The sequence below is a fragment of the Cydia strobilella genome, chromosome 4 (assembly GCF_947568885.1).
Source record: "Cydia strobilella chromosome 4, ilCydStro3.1, whole genome shotgun sequence".
In the NCBI taxonomy this organism is placed as follows: domain Eukaryota; kingdom Metazoa; phylum Arthropoda; class Insecta; order Lepidoptera; family Tortricidae; genus Cydia; species Cydia strobilella.
The window spans coordinates 19,711,248-19,729,841 of NC_086044.1; the positions used below are offsets into that span (position 1 = coordinate 19,711,248).

The 18,594-nt window shown below is 36.9% G+C and overlaps 1 protein-coding gene across 1 annotated transcript; it reads left to right on the top strand.

Moving 5' to 3' along the window:
- The first annotated feature begins 12,190 nt into the window (after positions 1–12,190).
- LOC134740795 (cytochrome b-c1 complex subunit Rieske, mitochondrial) lies at positions 12,191–15,866 on the top strand. The gene is made up of 4 exons (XM_063673411.1): positions 12,191–12,485; positions 12,577–12,720; positions 13,808–13,985; positions 15,339–15,866. Exons 1-4 carry the CDS (start codon positions 12,281–12,283, stop codon positions 15,625–15,627), a joined length of 816 nt encoding a protein of 271 aa, XP_063529481.1. The 5' UTR covers positions 12,191–12,280; the 3' UTR covers positions 15,628–15,866.
- Positions 15,867–18,594: the final 2,728 nt, after the last annotated feature.

An 18,594-nucleotide genomic window follows, 5' to 3' on the forward strand; every position in this document is an offset into this window, starting at 1 on the left:
AAGGAACAGTAGACAGCACACCATGATGATAGGTGTCACAGACACAGAACTCTTGCCAAATGACCGGTCAATTTGGATGACGGCCAAACGAGAATCGCTATATACCGTAACTCAGTGCACTTCCCCTCAATTACACCTTCATTATAAATCTTCGCAAAAATCTTTTCAACAACTGTTGCTACAATACGATGCCTTCGCAAATTTTATTAAATCAAAACGCCTCTAGATTGATTGTTACAAATGGGCAAAGTTTGTTCTAAAGCGAGGGCCATGGACTAACCGCTAATTGTCGAGAATTTCGGGGTACGGCGCACATGTCATGCACGCAATATGTGTCAGCCGTATGCGGTACAGCAATAAATTCATTGTGTAATGGCGAATGCCGCGTTTTAAATTGGGCCGTCCCTCCCAGCAGCGCCCCGCGCATCACCCATTATCTAAACCCACTCTATTCACACTGAAACGCATCTTAGAACTAACGATCGAGAACTCCTAGCGCCATCTATGCACACTTAGAACATTTGCACGCATTACGCACACGCGCACGATTTTGGAGTTGTGTGCGTTCGCGGTTTTATAGTTTCGTAAGAACATTGTAATAGTCAACGGCACAAAATTGTGCGTTATAATGAACCTACACGTACTCCAACTAGCGGCACGGAAATGTTTTAATAATGCAAGTAAGGTCATTCATGGCAATCTAGAATTGGTCTATATTCTATCCCGCTTATTCATAAAACTTTACGGGCCTGATTTAGTTAAATTATTATTTATCCCTTTCTTATAAATACATAAGTCATAACGACAGATAAAGACAAACGATTCATTGCTAATTCAGGCCAGTAATGCGTTTATGAATAACGTCATTTATCTGTATTTATCTTAACGCAAAAATAATTTTGCGTTAAGATAAAGGTACTCCAGGGGCCCGTTTCTCAAAAGCTTGTAACTTGTAATACAAGCGGATGTCACTTTTTGACAGCTTTTGTTAGAAAGGGACTTCCACTTGTATTACAAGTTACAAGCTTTTGAGAAACGGGCCCCTGAGCGTACGTTTTTTCATTGGACACCTGTTGCTCGTAAATATTTCAAAGGCTAGTTTTTAAACTTAAATCACCTATTAATCTTCGTAAGCTAAGTTTTTTCAGTCAAGCCTGGGAGGGATTAAATCTTAATTAAAAAAAGATAGTAATCACAAAATTGATCGTTAAATGAATCGGTCCGCTTTAACCCAAATAGTTACCGGTAATAATTGACAGGTATATACAACTTTACATAAAAGTTTAATTTATCAACCGAAACTAAAGATTCCGCGGATAATTGTATGCAAACTGAACGGACGTGGCTATCTGTGAGGCGCACGCAACATAAATGCGTTATTTATCGTTAACAATGTGAGTGAGTGAGTCGACTTGTCAAGGATTTGAGTTTGCATGTGTGCTACGTAAATACGCAGCGTAGATACGAACCTAGCAACATACCTACCTACAGTTCATCTTCGCTTCTAACACTATTGCCCAAAGCACAAAATTGCTTGACCTACTTCGTAGATTTCGTGAGCCTGTATTCAGCTGTCTTAAAAGGGCTTTGTAAACATTGATCATATCAACGCGCATACGCCTTTTTGTTATTAGATGCTAGTTTATATATACTTGTGTGTGTTTAAATTCACGGACACACGCCGACAAAGCGCTGCAGTGGCCATGACTATTTTTTTATAGCCAACACGTTGGGTACGAGGCCACGTGGAAATATGGCCATTTAAAAAATAATTTATGCAAATGACTGTTTCATTGAAAATATATCCATCCGATATCGTCGTGATGATCTTAACGCCATCAAGGATATAATGTCAGAACTAGGAAATCGGTACAAATTCTGTAACTGTCAAAATCGAGATAGTTAATTAGTTACTATATTTGAAATTACAGTTTCCTAAATTACTATTCAGAATTAAATTATAATTATAATTTTTATTGTATTTCAGGCATTTTTCGTAAAAACGTAGCAAAATTCATAAAACTGAACATCTTTCGCAGATTTCGCGGTAATCGACAGTTTATATAATTTTAAATATATTGTTGTACACGTACCTAATGTACCTATATCAGCTTAAACCTTCAATTTCTCAATTGGCACTAACTCTATGGTTAATTATTTATTGTCACTTTACGGTTGTAATACATCAATGATTTTAATACAACCATACTAAAGTGACCAGCAGTCTTCTTCGCATCTAACGTTTCTACTACATTTAAGTTACAAATAAAAATTATATAAAAAATGCGAAAAAAAAAGTTACCCGTTAAAAGCCAAGGATGTATTTACAAAACCCCTTGACATTAGCGACCCGCTTGAAATAAAAAGGCTTCAGATTGATCATTCGCGAATCTTGTGACGAATGGCCATCGATACGCAACGAAAGGAAAACAATAAACACTGCATTAGTGCAGATAACAAATCAGGCAGTGGTCGTCGTCGGAATAGGAATGGGTCGCAATGAGCCATAGTCTTGAGTATAGGATTGTTTTTTTTTTTATTTCAAACCAAGTAACGAGTGAGGCGAAGCTGATGCCCTGCACTAAACGCTACACTTTTGCTTTAAAGACAAAACCGTGTTTGTCATAGAATACAGACGCAGAAGCAACAGGACTGGACTTTGTTTAGCACCCACCACATATCTAAGACAAAGGGGTCTTGCCGACTTATAATGGAATATTCCCGCCTCATGTATGGCGTCGGTCACTAAGGGCAGGGAAAAATGGGAATACATACTTAACGCGCGCTTCCGCATTGCCCATATAGATCAAAGTAGTAACACAGTGTAATGCAGGTCCATTTGAGCATAGGACATAAGTACAAAAGTTACTTGCATTATATAACAACTTTCGGTGCCAATAAGAGAAAAGCAAATCCAAAATTTCTAATTTTCTAAATAAGTCAGATTTATATAATACCTATATATATTATCATTTATTTTATTTACTTTTCCTTTTGTAAGAATTCAAGTTTGTTGCCGGTCCCATTTTGGGATACGCTCCTCTAATTGAGGGGGGATTTGAATCTTCTCGAGGCAGAGGTGTAGGGTTAGAGCTGGTGTAGCTTTATTTGACGTTCATAATTGCATTGTAATATGCCTACTTGAATAATACATGAATAATAATACATCTTTATCTTTATCTTATCTTATCTTTAACCTCTGCGGGTTCTGGCTAGACTTTAAGGAATGCAGCCGTGTTTCCGTTGCCTTTGTCCATTGACTATTTTTTTACGAGTAAGCCGACGTGTTTTTCCATGCACCTAATAAAAATGTATTAAACTGATGACTCAACGCTGTTAACGATCTTGCACTGCTAAAAAAATGTCAACAGATCGTCAACAACATCAAAACAGACTACGATACGAAAGTGCGATTCAGAAAAGTAGACCGATTAAGTTGAGCTATTTGCGCTTACATTGTGTCAAGGTAGATTATCCTCCCATGATATTTAGAGTTAGACCAAGATAAGTCAGCAACGATTTTGATAGCACACGCAGTCACGTTTAAACGTCAATTTCCTATGAAATTATGACGTATAAATAACACTTGCACTGCATGTGCTATGATAAATCGTTGCATTTCTTGGTCCAACTCTAAGTACATCAATTGCAAATGAAAGCAACCCGTTGTCCGAGTAATGATAGGACATAGTTTATTTTTATTAGAGGAAATTTTGTATCACGTTCTACTAACATGCATAGTAGACGGCCTATTATTGAAATGGCGTAGGTATATTACCACAACAAATAATTTTGTTAAATTTCAATAACTACCATAAAATCAGGATTTTAAGAGTTCTTTTTATGGCAACGAGTAACACTAAAAAGTTGATTCTGGGCAAAATGACAGACATTAGACTAAAATTTTAATCAAGTTAGCAGAATTACAAACGGCGCAACAAATACGCATTAGTAGAATTGCCTAAAACTGATAAATATTCACTAGCAAAGGTCATCACGGTTTTGTTTTGCGTCAGAATGCAATCATTCGCTATTTGGCCGTCAATACGGAAATATTCAACTAATGCCTGTTGAGTAGGTACCTATGCTACCAATAAATTACTGTAACTTCCTTCTTGGAACTTTATTATATTGGTGAGTAAATAATTACGCAACAGGCTAGTTTAGTAGTAACGTTTTCCTTGGATCAATTACTGAAGTACAGTCTATTAAGTATGGACACGGACAAATTAGGTACTTCTTCTTGGTCCTCGCTTTATCCCGTTAAGCGGGGTCGGCTTTCTTGATTTTGAGGCGCCATCTATTCCGCTGTTTTTGTTTAGCATAGTCGACAGACAGGCTACTTTCCTTCATGTCCTTCTGGACGTTGGTCATCCGCCACGTAGTCTGTGGCCTGCCCTTGCCTCTCTTGTGTAGACATGCAAAGGCACTTATTAATTAACAATAGGGTCATCGTGTCTACGCAACACATGCCCAAACCATCTCAATCTAGTCTCAGTTATTTTTTCTTTAATTGGTGCAACTTTGAAACTCCCCCTTATGTGTTCATTGCGCACTTTATCCTTAAGTGTACCTACCAAAAATATGTTCACACTACCTTAATGTGCGGGGATAAGGTCGGGTATACATATTTATGGCACTTTATCCGTGTGCATAATAATACCTTGACTGTACCTACTTGTCCATTCAAACTACAAATCGCGGGGTTCCTTTGTTTAACATAATTATTGAAAGTCATAATCACGAAATCCATTGAAATGACGCATGACAACCAGTTAATTAGTAAAAAAAAAAAATCTAAATACTTTGGTGTCACTTGTGGCGTCAAGCAAGGATGCGTTTTGGCACCAACTCTTTTCGCAATTTACTTTGCTGTTGTCGTCAGAGATGCCTTACAAACGTTAGCGGATGGCATCCGTATTCGTTTTCGCACTGATGGCAGTGTGTTTAATCTAGCACATTCGCTCTCACTAACCAGAAAAACCCAGTCGCCGAGGCCGAAACCGGCCTAGACAGGATGATGATGATGAATTCAATGGATTTCGCTCGCAGTTTACGATGCCTGGTCATAATGTAATGAATGTAATGATTGTCAGATTATCATTAGTCATAATTCGGAAACCGTCACCTATTCGGGATTTTCGTAAGGTTATCCTATAGATAGGTTAGGTTAGGTTTGTTTTACGGCAATTGACATCTCATATTCAAATTAGAAATTATTATTACGAGTCAAGCTTCAGATTAAATGATAATGAAGTCTCTACAACAGCTTCAGACGTTAATAAGGAGTAACAACCCACAGATAGGTTTGAGGTGAAAACATTACACATCTGCAAAGAAATTCAAAGATGTGTGTGAAGGCTAAAATCCGATTTTGCCTAGCGTGGGGACTTGAGCCTACAAATGTGAAATTGAAAAAAAATTGGAAGGTATTGGAAATTTCACAGGACATGGAGGAACTTTTAATTGTGGAAACGGAAAAATTCAATCCCTATACAAAAATTACAGTAATTTTTGAAATTATTAAAAATGGAAATTTCGCAATTTTAGGGTTTGGGCACATCACATCAGTAGCCCAAACCCTATGACTAGAGGAGGCCTATGCCCAGCAGTAAGAGAAGAGTATTTGTCTACTGTGTTTTGCGTTAAAACGTAAACAGTATCTTTGAGTTATATAAGCGCTGGTGGCCTAGCGGTAAGAGCGTGCGACTTTCAATCTGGAGTTGGTGGGAACTTATGTAGGTACGAAATATCATTTGATATTTACCAGTTGCTTTTCGGTGAAGGAAAACATCGCGAGGAAACCGGACTAATCCCAATAAGGCCTAGTTTCCTTTCCGGGTTGGAAGGTCAGATGGCAGTCGCTTTCGTAAAAACTAGTGCTTACGTCAATTCTTGTGATTAGTTGTCAAGCGGACCCCAGGCTCCCATAAGCCGCGGCGAAATGCCGGGATAACGCGAGGAAGAAGAGAGTAGGTATCTATGAGTTTATAATACCTACCGCCGGTATGTTCCGTAGAAAAGTAATAAAACTATACATCCTATTATACTATTAGGTATGCAAAAACTTGTTTCTAACAAGTGTGCCTAGGACTAGGCCTGTATTGAATATATAATTTATTTCGCTTTCCAAATTTCACAATCAAATACCAGCACTAGTAAATTTTTTTGCATAGCCCATAACTTTGGGTTATTCCCACTAGTTACCACCAAGTTCTTACCAGTGGTAACTGCTGGGAATAGTGTATAACTATTAATAAATTGTATAACGTAACAATTATACGAACGAACAAACGAATCAGTCAGAAAGAGACTATTTTTGAACTTTTATTATTGAAAGGGACCTTATTGCCGATGGCGCTTACGCCATTATCAACGATGCTCCTATATAAATACAACGTTGCGCTACGCAGTGCGGCGTAAGCGCCCTCGACAAAAGGTCCAACTTCATAGATAACTTCACAATTAATTCAATTTACAATTAATTAGATAAATTTAATTCAAACGTTAATTTCTCCTTAACTATTTTAATTTTTGCACTTGCACCGGTAAAACAGTTATAATACTTTTGACACTTTTAAGGCAGTTTACTGAAACACTAATTGACTTATAATTATTTATTAAGTCACTTTATATTAATACTTTCACTATTTCTACCGTTTTTATTTGTATTTAACTAACAACATTTCGGTGGTAACTACTGGGAAAAAATCCCACCTTTTACCAGTAAGTAGTTACCAGTGGTAAAAGGTGGTTAACCTTTGGTATGCTTAGTAGAAGATCTGCTCCATATATGTTCAACTTATACATGAAGTTGTCTAGATTGCTATTTAAATAGCAATTTTTTGACAGCGCATACGAAAGGTTAAAAAATTCCTAGTAGTTACCACTGGTAACAACTTGGTGGTAACTAGTGGGAATAACCCATAACTTTCGTGTTTATGACCTATTCATTATGCTATTTAAATCAGATGTTTTTTTTTAACGCACGGGAAACCCGTTTATAACACAGGCTGAATGACAACTATGCGAGAGGTGTGGTATGTAAGAGTCTATGAGTCGCGATTTTTTGAATTTGATACGACTTTTTTGCGTAAGAACGGCTGTAGGTATTGCTGCTAGATGTTAATGAATGAACAAGATTCATTCAAGGCTAGTCTTAATAAGACTAGATTCCAAATTCCAACTTAAAATGGTACTATCAAATTTTGGTACATTCATTATAACATTGAAATGAAAAAATATATATTAGCAAGGTATTTATAACAACTCAATTTACTTAATCACTTAAAAGCGGAGGTATGCATACAAAAATAGATATTTAAATTACAAAAATAAATGTTGAAATAAGTTAAGTCATCTTTTGAAACCAATTAGATAACTTGTTGATTTAATTAAAACTGATGTGTTACAATTGGCAATTATATTTCAACTTTCAAAATTTACTTTTTACAAGCTTCTCTGATACTAGGGAGGTGGGTCAGGTGGGGTCATACAGGATACAGGCATAACAGGTACCAGAAACCCATAGCAGAAACCTTAATAATAGCGCCATCTATCTTTAAACGCGAGAACTGTTAGGCAAGACAAGAACGTTGTTTTGATTGTGTCCATATGAACAAAGATAGATATAACTCCGTAATAGATGGATACAGTCTAAGGAAAAAACGTGCCTCGAAAATCACGAAAATTTGATTTTCGATCAGATGGCGCCACTAGTTTTGGCCTACACTCGTATAGAGGGCGTTGACTATTTCGTTTCTTATTTATAATTTTAACGCATACCAGTGAAAGAACATGGGTCAAAATCATATAAAAATAATTAATGCAAATAAAAAAATCATTTATCCATATTTAAATACATTTTATCGTATTTTTATAAATCTTCATTTTTAGTTTTAAAGTATGTCGATAGATGGCAGTGAATTTACAGCGGTTACAAAATTTACTATGACAGTATCGCTCTATCTAATTATATCCTCATTGGTCCATATGAATAATTATAATATGAACCATGTATCAATGTACACTGGTCAATGCAAGGAGGATGCATTCAATATCAATAGAAGATTATCTTTATATTGGGGATGATCTGTCAAACTGTATTGTTCTAAGTTCCTAATTTATGATTACAGTTTTAAGACTTCTTTCAGTTTTAAAGAAAAATAAGAAAATTATTTTTGATAGTGATAATTGATAACGCCAAATAAAAAATCGGCCAAGTGCGAGTCGGACTCGCGCACGAAGGGTTCCGTACCATTACGCTAAAAAAAAACGGCAAAAAAAATCACGTTTGTTGTATGGGAGCCCCACTTAAATATTTATTTTATTCTGTGTTTAGTATTTGTAGTTATAGCGGCAACAGAAATACATCAACTGTGAAAATTTCAACTATCTAGCTATCACGGTTCATGAGATACAGCGTGGTGACAGACGGAAAGACAGACAGCGGAGTCTTAGTAATAGGGTCCCATTTTTACCCTTTGGGTATAGTAAAAAACAGTTTAATATAGCAAGAAATTGAAATGGCTCCAGGCTCAGGACCTGGCAAAGAATCACCTACGGTAAACTTCTTCAGCATTGAAAAACAGTCACTCTACCAAACCGCTAACTATATGTGACCATTTCAACCAAAAGGTACCACATTGTCGCTTGTCGATAAGGTTGATTTCGAATTGAAGCTATATGGAAATAGCGCCTTATTGACAACCAACAATAAGTACTCTTTTGGTTGAAAATGGCACATATCTAATTCCTAATAACTGTTTCCAATAAATTCCATGGGTGAGGAATACGACATACACAGATATATGACAGAGAATCATTGTTTATCAAAGTAAGGCAATAGTTGGCATTGTAGGCAAAGTTGAAAAAGTTTATCTAAATTGTCAGATAAGGAAGCTAAGAATAATGTCAGTAACGGAACCAAAATATTTATACAGAGTACCTACTTAATTCATGTTTAATGTAGCAAAAGACATTGTAAACAGGTGCTCTTTACGCAAAAGGCGATTGGGAAAGCAGAGATAAATATTGGGTTTATGTAGGTAATATTATCGTATTTATTTATGTAACATTTCCTAATTAACTTATTATGTAAATGATCAATATTTATTGGATATAGAATTTATAATGTCAACTTACAACTATGTAGTACAAATCAAGTTACAAAGGTCAAAATATACGTCAAACCTTAAAATCTAAAACACAAACGTATGCACATAAAAAAAAAACGTAAAAAGACACTAAAACTAACTAAAAAATAAGCACATTGCTGTAGGTAATTGTAAAAACAATATGTCAGACAAAACAGAAAAAGCTGAAAGAGAATTTTACCTGCCCAAGACTACATAATCAATAAAAAGTAAACACTTTCTAACTCTAGTTTTTTCATAGTTTTTTTCTACTTTTTGGAAGAAAGCATATAATAAAAATCGGCCAAGTGCGAGTCGGACTCGCGCACGAAGGGTTCCGTACCATTACGGAAAAAAACAGCAAAAAAATCATGTTTGTAGTATGGGAGCCCATTTAAATATTTATATTATTTTGTTTTTAGTATTTGTTGTTATAGCGGCAACATAAATACATCATCTGTGAAAATTTCAACTGTCTAGCTATCACGGTTCATGAGATACAGCCTGGTGACAGACGGACAGACGGACGGACGGACAGATGGACAGCAGAGTCTTAGTAATAGGGTCCCGTTTTTACCCTTTGGGTACGGAACCCTAAAAAGCAGCTAATTTAAGTTCCATTATCCGGGCCATAAAATAAATTGTAATTTAAGGTCACACAAATGACACAAACCTAGCCGCTGCCATACAATCCAAGTTACAGTCTTATTTTAAAACTATATGTGGCATTTTCAATCACAAGGTACCACATTGTCGCTTACCATAAGGACGAAAATTGCTTGTATCTTTATACGAAAAACCTGTCAGTGTCCTTATGGCAAGCGACAATGTGGTACCTTTTGCTTAAAAACCACATATTCTGGAATAACATGAAATTTGAAATGAACATTCAAATAACATATATATATCTAATCTTCGTTACTAGAGCGCGTATAAGATTACATACAAAACTTCTCTTTATTTTTTTAGTATAACAATTTTTAGCAACAAAAACAATAACCGATTACGTGGTTTGCTCGAGATCAGCCCTGCGGTCGGTGTCGATGGTCACACTCGATGGGCGCGGCCCGAACAATTAGATGAGCATCGCCCACCAATACGTCGTCGGAGTGTGATTTAACTAAGCTATGCCTGTTTCCCGTGTTTTTATGTATTAGAACCTTTATTTAATGATGTATGGTGGATCCTCCTTCAACAGTGCCTAGATATATGTTACGTAAATCACGTAATATAAGCAAATCGTTTTAAAATGAGAGCGTAACTTCGATGGTATGGGAGCAGCTTATTGGTGGCGGGTTTCCGGGGGTTTCATGTGACATGTGACTCTTATTAATTAAGTAAGTAAAACAAACATACCCACATACAGGCATAGACTGCAAATCATAACCGTTTCACTTTCGCAAAGAACAAAAGTGTTATTTTATACAAAGCAGGACGGAAACTTTAAGTTTATTCATAAGATTCAGTCAGTCAGTCTTGAATTTATTGTGTACGCTAAAACTTGTGACCTAGAAAACCGGCAAAGTAATGTCGGGGCCTTCAGAAATAGCGATTGAATGAAAAATATCAATCGCAGTATTAAAATCTTATGGGTGTGACTAAATTTGCAAAGTACTAAATAAGTAAGCCTGTATTTATTAAACAAAAATTTAAAATCTTACCTTTTGGCTCCGAAGCGGCTGTCAAAGTGACGTTTAGTCGTTTAATATGGCTGCGTTCAATCTTTCCATAAGTGTACAAAAATGTCTTACACGTTTTTAATGGTGCTGGCAACAACACCTCTCATAAAAGTAGTAGTAATACACGATCAAACATGACGTTCCGTAATCAATCATGTGGGAAGAGGTCCTCTGTACGTTTTTATTATTACTGCTATCCGCTTCATAGAAAACATTGGCAGGTAACGAAGTATGATGATCCGATAGGATGTGTTTTTGTAGTAATTGCGTGAAATACTAAAAAGAAAATAATAATGAAATTCAACAGTTTGCACCCAGTATTCGTACAGGTTTTTTTTCTTCAATAGTTGCATTGCACAGTCAGCAAGAATCTTATATATACAAACTGGGTGTTGCGTGCCGAGTGCCGAACTATGAGTTGAAGCCAGGTTCATTCACCTTTGCTCCTACGATCTATCTCTTTTCGACACTGTGATGTATTGCTAGGTTATTTATAAAAAAAAACTTATTTTTTATAAAAATACGAATTATCCGGCATCGACTAATTAATTTACTTTAAGCTAATTTCCATAGAAATTTATATTTTTCTTATAAAACTTTCTGCAATCAAATTTACTTAGTTTTCTTTGTATTATACAAAAAAAAAGAACCCAATCAAAATTCTCATTTCACCGGTATGCACCTCCTGCGTACTATGGCAACACTAATAATAAATAAATATGGCCGATATGTCAGAATCACGTCAGAATTGTCAGAAGTCATTCACATTTCACCAATTTAGAGGGTTTTTCCGTGAAATAATAGTTTTTCGTCGATTTACTTGAGTTATGCGCTATGTATTGCATAGTAAAGCATTGTAGGAGTCATTGGAGGCCGAAATCCGACACCCTAAACAGAGCGAGAAAAGAGAGGAGATGCAAGATCGGCGTGACGTAATTCAAGGTAATTTTTTCTGGCTTCAAAGGAATGTTCGGCACGCAATATCCAGTTTGTATATAAGATTCTTGACAGTCAGTAGTTGTAGTCAGTAAAAAAATAGATTGAAATAAAATTAATAAGCATACTTAAATTAACAATACTGTGCCTAGGAGAGTATTATATATTATATTATTTGATCAAAGAGTAGTATAATTTGATGTACACAAAACCTTCTTCCCATCTACCGAAAATGGTACGATGCTATTCGCTTTGATCGTGTGAGTATTATATATTATATTATTTGATGTACACAAAACTTTCTTCCCATCTACCGAAAATGGTACGATGCTATTCGGTTTGATCGTGTGTAAGAAGTAAGAAAAGTACTATAAGTGAGAAACTGGGTAGGAATTTATCCTGAACGCTTCTGAAGACAGGAAAAAAAATTCAATCTGGCAACACGAAATTGACGTTTTATTAGATCTTTCCTCGCGCACTTGCGCTTTCTTGTAAAAACGATATTATTACGTTTTAGGAAGGCGTATCAAAATGACTTCCGTTGTGAGGGCCGGGCACTTGGCTCCGTATTTCAAATCCACTTCCCAAGTGGTTTCAAACGGTCTGAGACCACTGGTCGCCGTTCCAGTGTCCAACGAAAAGATAGTGTCACAACCTTTACCCAAAGCCTCGACTGTGCAATCTTTACATGGATCCCTGCCTATCCAGGGCCTGAAGGTCAAGGCTAGCGCGAAAGGTAAGCCTAATGTTTTATGAGTTTGTGTTTTTGCTCATTTTGCGCAGATGACTAAAGAAAAATTATATTACATAACACTTGTCAATTTCAGTGCCAACTCAAGTACGATTTGCGCACACGGATATTGCGTACCCCGATTTTTCCGCTTACCGTCGCAAGGAAACTCAGGATCCTACGTCTCAGGCCAAGGAGACTGCTGATGGACGTCAATCATTCACATACCTTATGGCTGGAGGTTAGTATACAACTTATTACTGTTTCATAACAATGTACAGTTCAAAGATCTAAACAAGCACACTAAATGTAATATGACAAATTGTCCTTGAGCTGTAATGAAAAGGTACTTACATATCCTATAATAGCAACATTACATTCTTTATAGCCTCTTGTATTGTACATGTGTAACAAACTTATATTGTACCAAATTCAACAACCAAATCAAGTGAATTTTATTTAAGTAATAAACAAGGATCACAAGTTAATTACTTATCTGGAAAAGTTAAGCAAATATGAAATACGTCAAAAGTATTCTCTAATAGCTCAACAAAAAGAGATGTCCCTTATTTGTAAAAGTATTTTAAGGTGGCAGACGCTTTCAGCCTGTTGCTTCATCCGCTAATATTGATTCTGATTGAGCTAGATTATTTTTAAACTTTAATATATATTTAAGTTATAGTGGTGTATGTTGCGTAAATCCAAGGCAATTTATTTATAAATTTAAATTGAGTCTGCCTCCATACAACCCAACATCAATGCTGAAACTAAAGGGGCCCACTGTCTATCAGTCCAAAACAAAAATTTGACAGTTTCGTACAATTGACATGCCGATATCGTCCGGCGGACTGATAGTCAGTGGGCCCCTTATAGGTAAATATGCATCTGCATTTCTGATCGCTGGTAAACATGTGTACTATTGTTTAGTAGTACTTTGAGAGAAGCTTCTAAATGTAATTTGTATATTTTTGAAATGCCATTAAAATACCTCGGTTTGACGAGTTTTATTTGGTTTGATGTTTAAAAAAGGCGAGGACAAGTGAAAATAAGCTACGCCCCGAAATTGAAAAAAGTTGTAAGGGGCATAGTTGTGATTAATATACAATAAATTGTGTAAAAATATTTTTTATAATATTAATCCAGGGCGAAAAATGGGGAATATGTTGGTATGGAGTAGTGGTCCTCCACTATCCTCTCCACCTCTTAAATGAATTTGCCTCAGTTGCTTTCCTCAGGCCTCAGTCGGTAAAGTTACGCCACCGTTTGTTTGACAAACGTAATCATCAATATAATCATCCACATCTTACGAACAGTTTTTCCCATTACAGCGGGCAGCATGGCCGGCGCCTACGCCGCCAAGTCCGTCGTGACGCAGTTCGTGTCCTCCATGGCTGCCGCCGCTGACGTCCTGGCCCTGGCCAAGATCGAGATCAAGCTCTCCGAGATTCCTGAAGGCAAATCTGTCACCTTCAAGTGGAGGGGCAAGCCGCTGTTCATTCGCCACAGGTAATTTCTAGGGTTCCGTACCCAAAGGGTAAACACGGGACTCTATTACTAAGACTTCTGTGTCCGTCTGTCTGTCACCAGGCAGTATCTCATGAACCGTGATAGCTAGAGAGTTGAAATTATCACAGATGATGTATTTCTGTTGCCGCTATAACAGCAAATACTAAAACTCCGTACGTTTGTTTGGTCCTAGGTGGGTGAGTCCGACTCGTACTTGTCCAGTTTTTTTTTAGTTCCCATCATCTTTGACTACCATAAACTGGGATTACTTTGGATCGCCGGGAAAAATTGATCATCGATTTTTGAGAAATAGGGAGCTGATTTTTGAGCGCAAGCTAATAGTAGTTTTGGTGGCTGCATGAAAGGCATTAAAATACAAGTGTGGGTTTATGAAACCAATGGTTTCATAAAAGGATCACACGAGTCAAAGGGGTTAGGTCAAAGGACCTAAATCACCTAAATCTATTCTTTTAAATTACTCTTTGTTAAATATCTGATGTTGCTGTTTTACCTTGATTCTTTAACAAATTATCGAAGTTGACTTTTTCTCAACCGCTTCATTTTTAGGGTTCTGTACCCAAAGGGTAAATCGGGATCCTATTACTAAGACTCCGCTGTCTGTCACCAGGCTATATCTTATGAACCGTGATAGCTAGACTGTTGAAATTATCACAGATGATGTATTTCTGTTGCCGCTATAACAACAAATACTAAAAACAGAATAAAATAAATATTTAAGTGGGGCTCCCATACAACAAACGTGATTTTTTTGCCGTTTTTTTGCGTAATGGTATGGAACCTTGGCCGTTTTTTTAGCCTTTTCATAGGGAATATGACAAGACCATATTAGCTTTAAGGGGAGTCGTAATAGGGCTTAAAACCTTGAGCTCTATTACGACCGTACAACCGTATCCCAAAGGAATATAGTACAAGATCTCATACAATTTTATTTGCTCTTTATAACCCCTCGTATGCCTCCCGTCCAAGTTGATCACTTATAAAGTGACCTTGATATTTAAAACAATAGATTTCGATTCCCACGCACGATCCGTGTATAAGATACGAGGAGTTAAGGTTATCTTCTCATCAGAAGCCTCGATATACCATCGTATAGTTATATTATATCGTCAGGTGACGACTAAAAATAAATCACTAATTAGTACCACAAGTTCAGAGCTATCGTGAACCATAGTAGTAGCAAGACAAGGTTGATTCTTGTTTATTTTTTGTAATTACCGAGTTTTGGTACCAGATCTATATCGACACAATTTTGTATGTAATATGCGCAATAGTTTCTTGACGTCTCCAAAGAAAAGGTGCTACCAATTAACTCATTCATCCATCCCCTTCCAGGACAGCAGATGAGATCGCCACCGAAAAGGCGGTGCCCGTGGAAACCCTCCGCGACCCGCAGCACGACGACCAGCGCACGCAGGACCCCGGCTGGCTGGTCGTCATCGGCGTGTGCACGCATCTCGGCTGCGTGCCCGTCGCCAACGCCGGTGACTTCGGTGGCTACTACTGCCCCTGTCACGGTTCCCATTACGACGCTTCTGGACGCATCCGCAAAGGCCCCGCGCCTTTGAACCTCGAGGTCCCGCCGCATCAGTTCGTTGATGATGGCATTCTGGTTGTAGGCTAAGCGTATTTATTAGTTGCTTTGCCGTGTGTCCTTAAATACACATTGAAAATGTTGCTAAAACTCGTAGTATAAGCACAAGCTTGTGCTTTGTTCGAAGTGACTAGTATCATTTTGATACTGCATTTAAGGGTTAGTTGCTAAAAACGCGGCGAGGCGGCGGTAGCAAATTTTATTTAATAAGGATAATTTATCCTAATGTTACTACAATAGAAATCAATCAATAAATGTGATGCGATCAACATTTATTTTTTTATTTATCTACCACCATTGCATGCCATTAGATTTATTATATTATATAGATTATGTTAGATAAGTGGAGTGATTTCGGTGGGTTACTACGACTGCTACTTATGTATCCGGAATGGGCCACTTACTGGAACAATATTACAAATATATATACAACATATAAAAATTGCACTCTTTGGAAGTAGAATACAGTTTGTTTCATATGTCTATCAATTAGTTTTGCATTGTAGCGCCATTTTAAAAATTGCCTGTTTCATCTTCAACGTGGTTTTACTTGTGAAATTTTTTGTGTGATGATTTTTTACGATTTTCGGCGTTGATAAATTCAAAAATTATGCATAGATCGACTTTTTCCGACTTTTGGGAAGGAAGTTCCATCGAAGATCAATGTGTATCAATGGTTTAGTGAGTTTAATTGTGGTCGTAGTCTTACGGGCGATTTAAAAAAAAACGCTCCAAATCGGCTGTTATCCCACAAAATATAGACGCTGTGCGCGATCGATGCAAGATCGTCTTAGTACATATCGCGAGATAGAGGCGTCTCTGGGCAATAGTATGACGAGCATTTGTAAGATATTACATGAACATTCAGCTGTTAAAAAAAGAAAACATCGCGAACAAGCCATTTTTGCGAACATAATGCACGTTTTGTATACCAAAATCAGAATGGAAAAAGTGCTATTTAAAGTGGTTTCAACGTATGAAAAGTACATCGTTCATCTCGGCGAAGAAACATAAAAACAATAAAGGCATAAATACCTAAGATTTTTGTTATTTTTTTTGCTTTTCCGGATACATAAGTAGCAGCCCTCGTACTACCGGTACCGGTACTACCTGTGTTGTGACCCTTAAGGTAACGTAACATTCTTTTTCAACACACTTGCTCAAAACGACGTTTTTATTCCACCGATTTTTGGCTCATAATCCTAGATATTAAACACGCGTGCTCTTTCAGTGTATTATTCCACTCGTGCTTTTTCATTATATTATCCGACTGAGTTAAGAAGGTAACTGATTGCTAATAATATGCATGGAAAGGGAACCTTCTTTAATTGGTCGAACTGGAATCAATGAAAGTACTTTCTCGAAGAATAAACGAATCTTCAACCTTAACTCAATGGGATAAAGTTACTTTATCATGCAATTGTCAGCATTCACAAAGTCTTCGTGTATTATATTATGTTGACACTTTATTGTATTAAATATAGCAATATAGTGATGCGCAATTGCTTCTTGTTGCTTCTCCAAGAAATCTAATCCACCAATAGCAGAGGTGCGAATCTCCTCGCTTCGGGCAAACTCGGCTCAGCTCAGCTATCCTAATAATTGCTCCGAGCAATTATTAGGGTTGGCACAACTTGACGTCCCTTTTCGTGCACGAGCACAGATAAGATAATGACTTGAATTTTGATAACCCTAAATAGCCGAAAGGGATAGTACCATATATTAGAAAGGGATAGCACGATTCGACCCTGAACCGCTGTCAAACTTCGGTTTTGTAGGAAGTTTCTTTTCTGGGGCCCATTTCTCGAATGGTATTAGACAAATATTATTAGTCCACGAACTGTCAAATCGTATGGGTTACCATGCCTACACTAATAATATTAGCCTAATACCGTTCGAGACATGGGCCCCTGTACGGTAGTAGGTATATACTTACTATTATTTATTCTGTGCCAATAGGTAGGTAGGAACTTAAATTACGGTTGAAAAAAAAATGCCAATACGATTTGTTATTATTTTAATAGGTATCGTTTTTTTATTTCCTCTTTTTAATTTAGGTATGGTTTTAATTGTTACAATCTAAGTAACATCTAATATAGACTACTACAATTTATACACATGTACAATAATCTGTAACTGGTAATTCGACTCCTTTTGATTTGTGAGTAGTAATATTTTACACTGATATAGCAAAAGCCGCATTTACACTTCATAAGTGTAGGCGAAATAAAGCCTAATGAGTGTCACGTAACAAACAGATACTAAGTAACAAATGTTGTAATTTTATAGTACGCATAAGTGTAAACGCGGCTTTAGATTATAAGAAATTAGGCCTCATTTTCGTTCGGCCTCAAAAAACTAGACATCTTTATTAAAACTAAAGTGAACTATAACATAACGGAGGGAATGTACAACTTCGAAAGGATTCAGCAAGTGCCGAGTGCCGTGTAGCTAAGAATAATAATAGTACATTATGATACCAGTGTGCTAAGTTGGTCATTACACACGAGGCGATATTGTGCGCGCGAGCTGTAAGCGAGCGCGAAATAAGAAAGCCGATGTGTGTAATGACCAATGCACACGCGTTTCATACGACGTTTTTCAACACACTTGCGAGAAAAAAAAAGAAACTTTCATATTAATCAAATTTTAATAGCAGGGCGCGCCCGTGCCCGCCAGTCCGACCAATTAAAGAAGGCTACCTTTCCATGCATATTATTAGCAATCAGTTACCTTCTTAACTCAGTCGGGTAATATAATGAAAAAGCACGAGTGGAATAATACACTGAAAGAGCACGCGTGTTTTTAATATCTAGGATTATGAGTCAAAAATCGGTGGAATAAAAACGTCGTTTTGAGCAAGTGTGTTGAAAACATGATTATTATAACAACGTTGTGTTAGTTGTCGACAAGGTAGAGTACTTTTTAAATTCGACTACAAACATAACGTAGCATAGCTAACGGTGAAGATCTTATACAAACTTACCTCTATATAGG

What these genes read in the sequence shown, in the direction of transcription:
- LOC134740795 (XM_063673411.1), top strand. Translation starts at nt 12,281, where the DNA reads ATGACTTCCGTTGTGAGGGCCGGGCACTTGGCTCCGTATTTCAAATCC. An exon ending in GGTCAAGGCTAGCGCGAAAG is followed by an intron (nt 12,486 to 12,576) that starts GTAAGCCTAATG and finishes TGTCAATTTCAG; the next exon opens with TGCCAACTCAAGTACGATTT. An exon ending in CACATACCTTATGGCTGGAG is followed by an intron (nt 12,721 to 13,807) that starts GTTAGTATACAA and finishes TTCCCATTACAG; the next exon opens with CGGGCAGCATGGCCGGCGCC.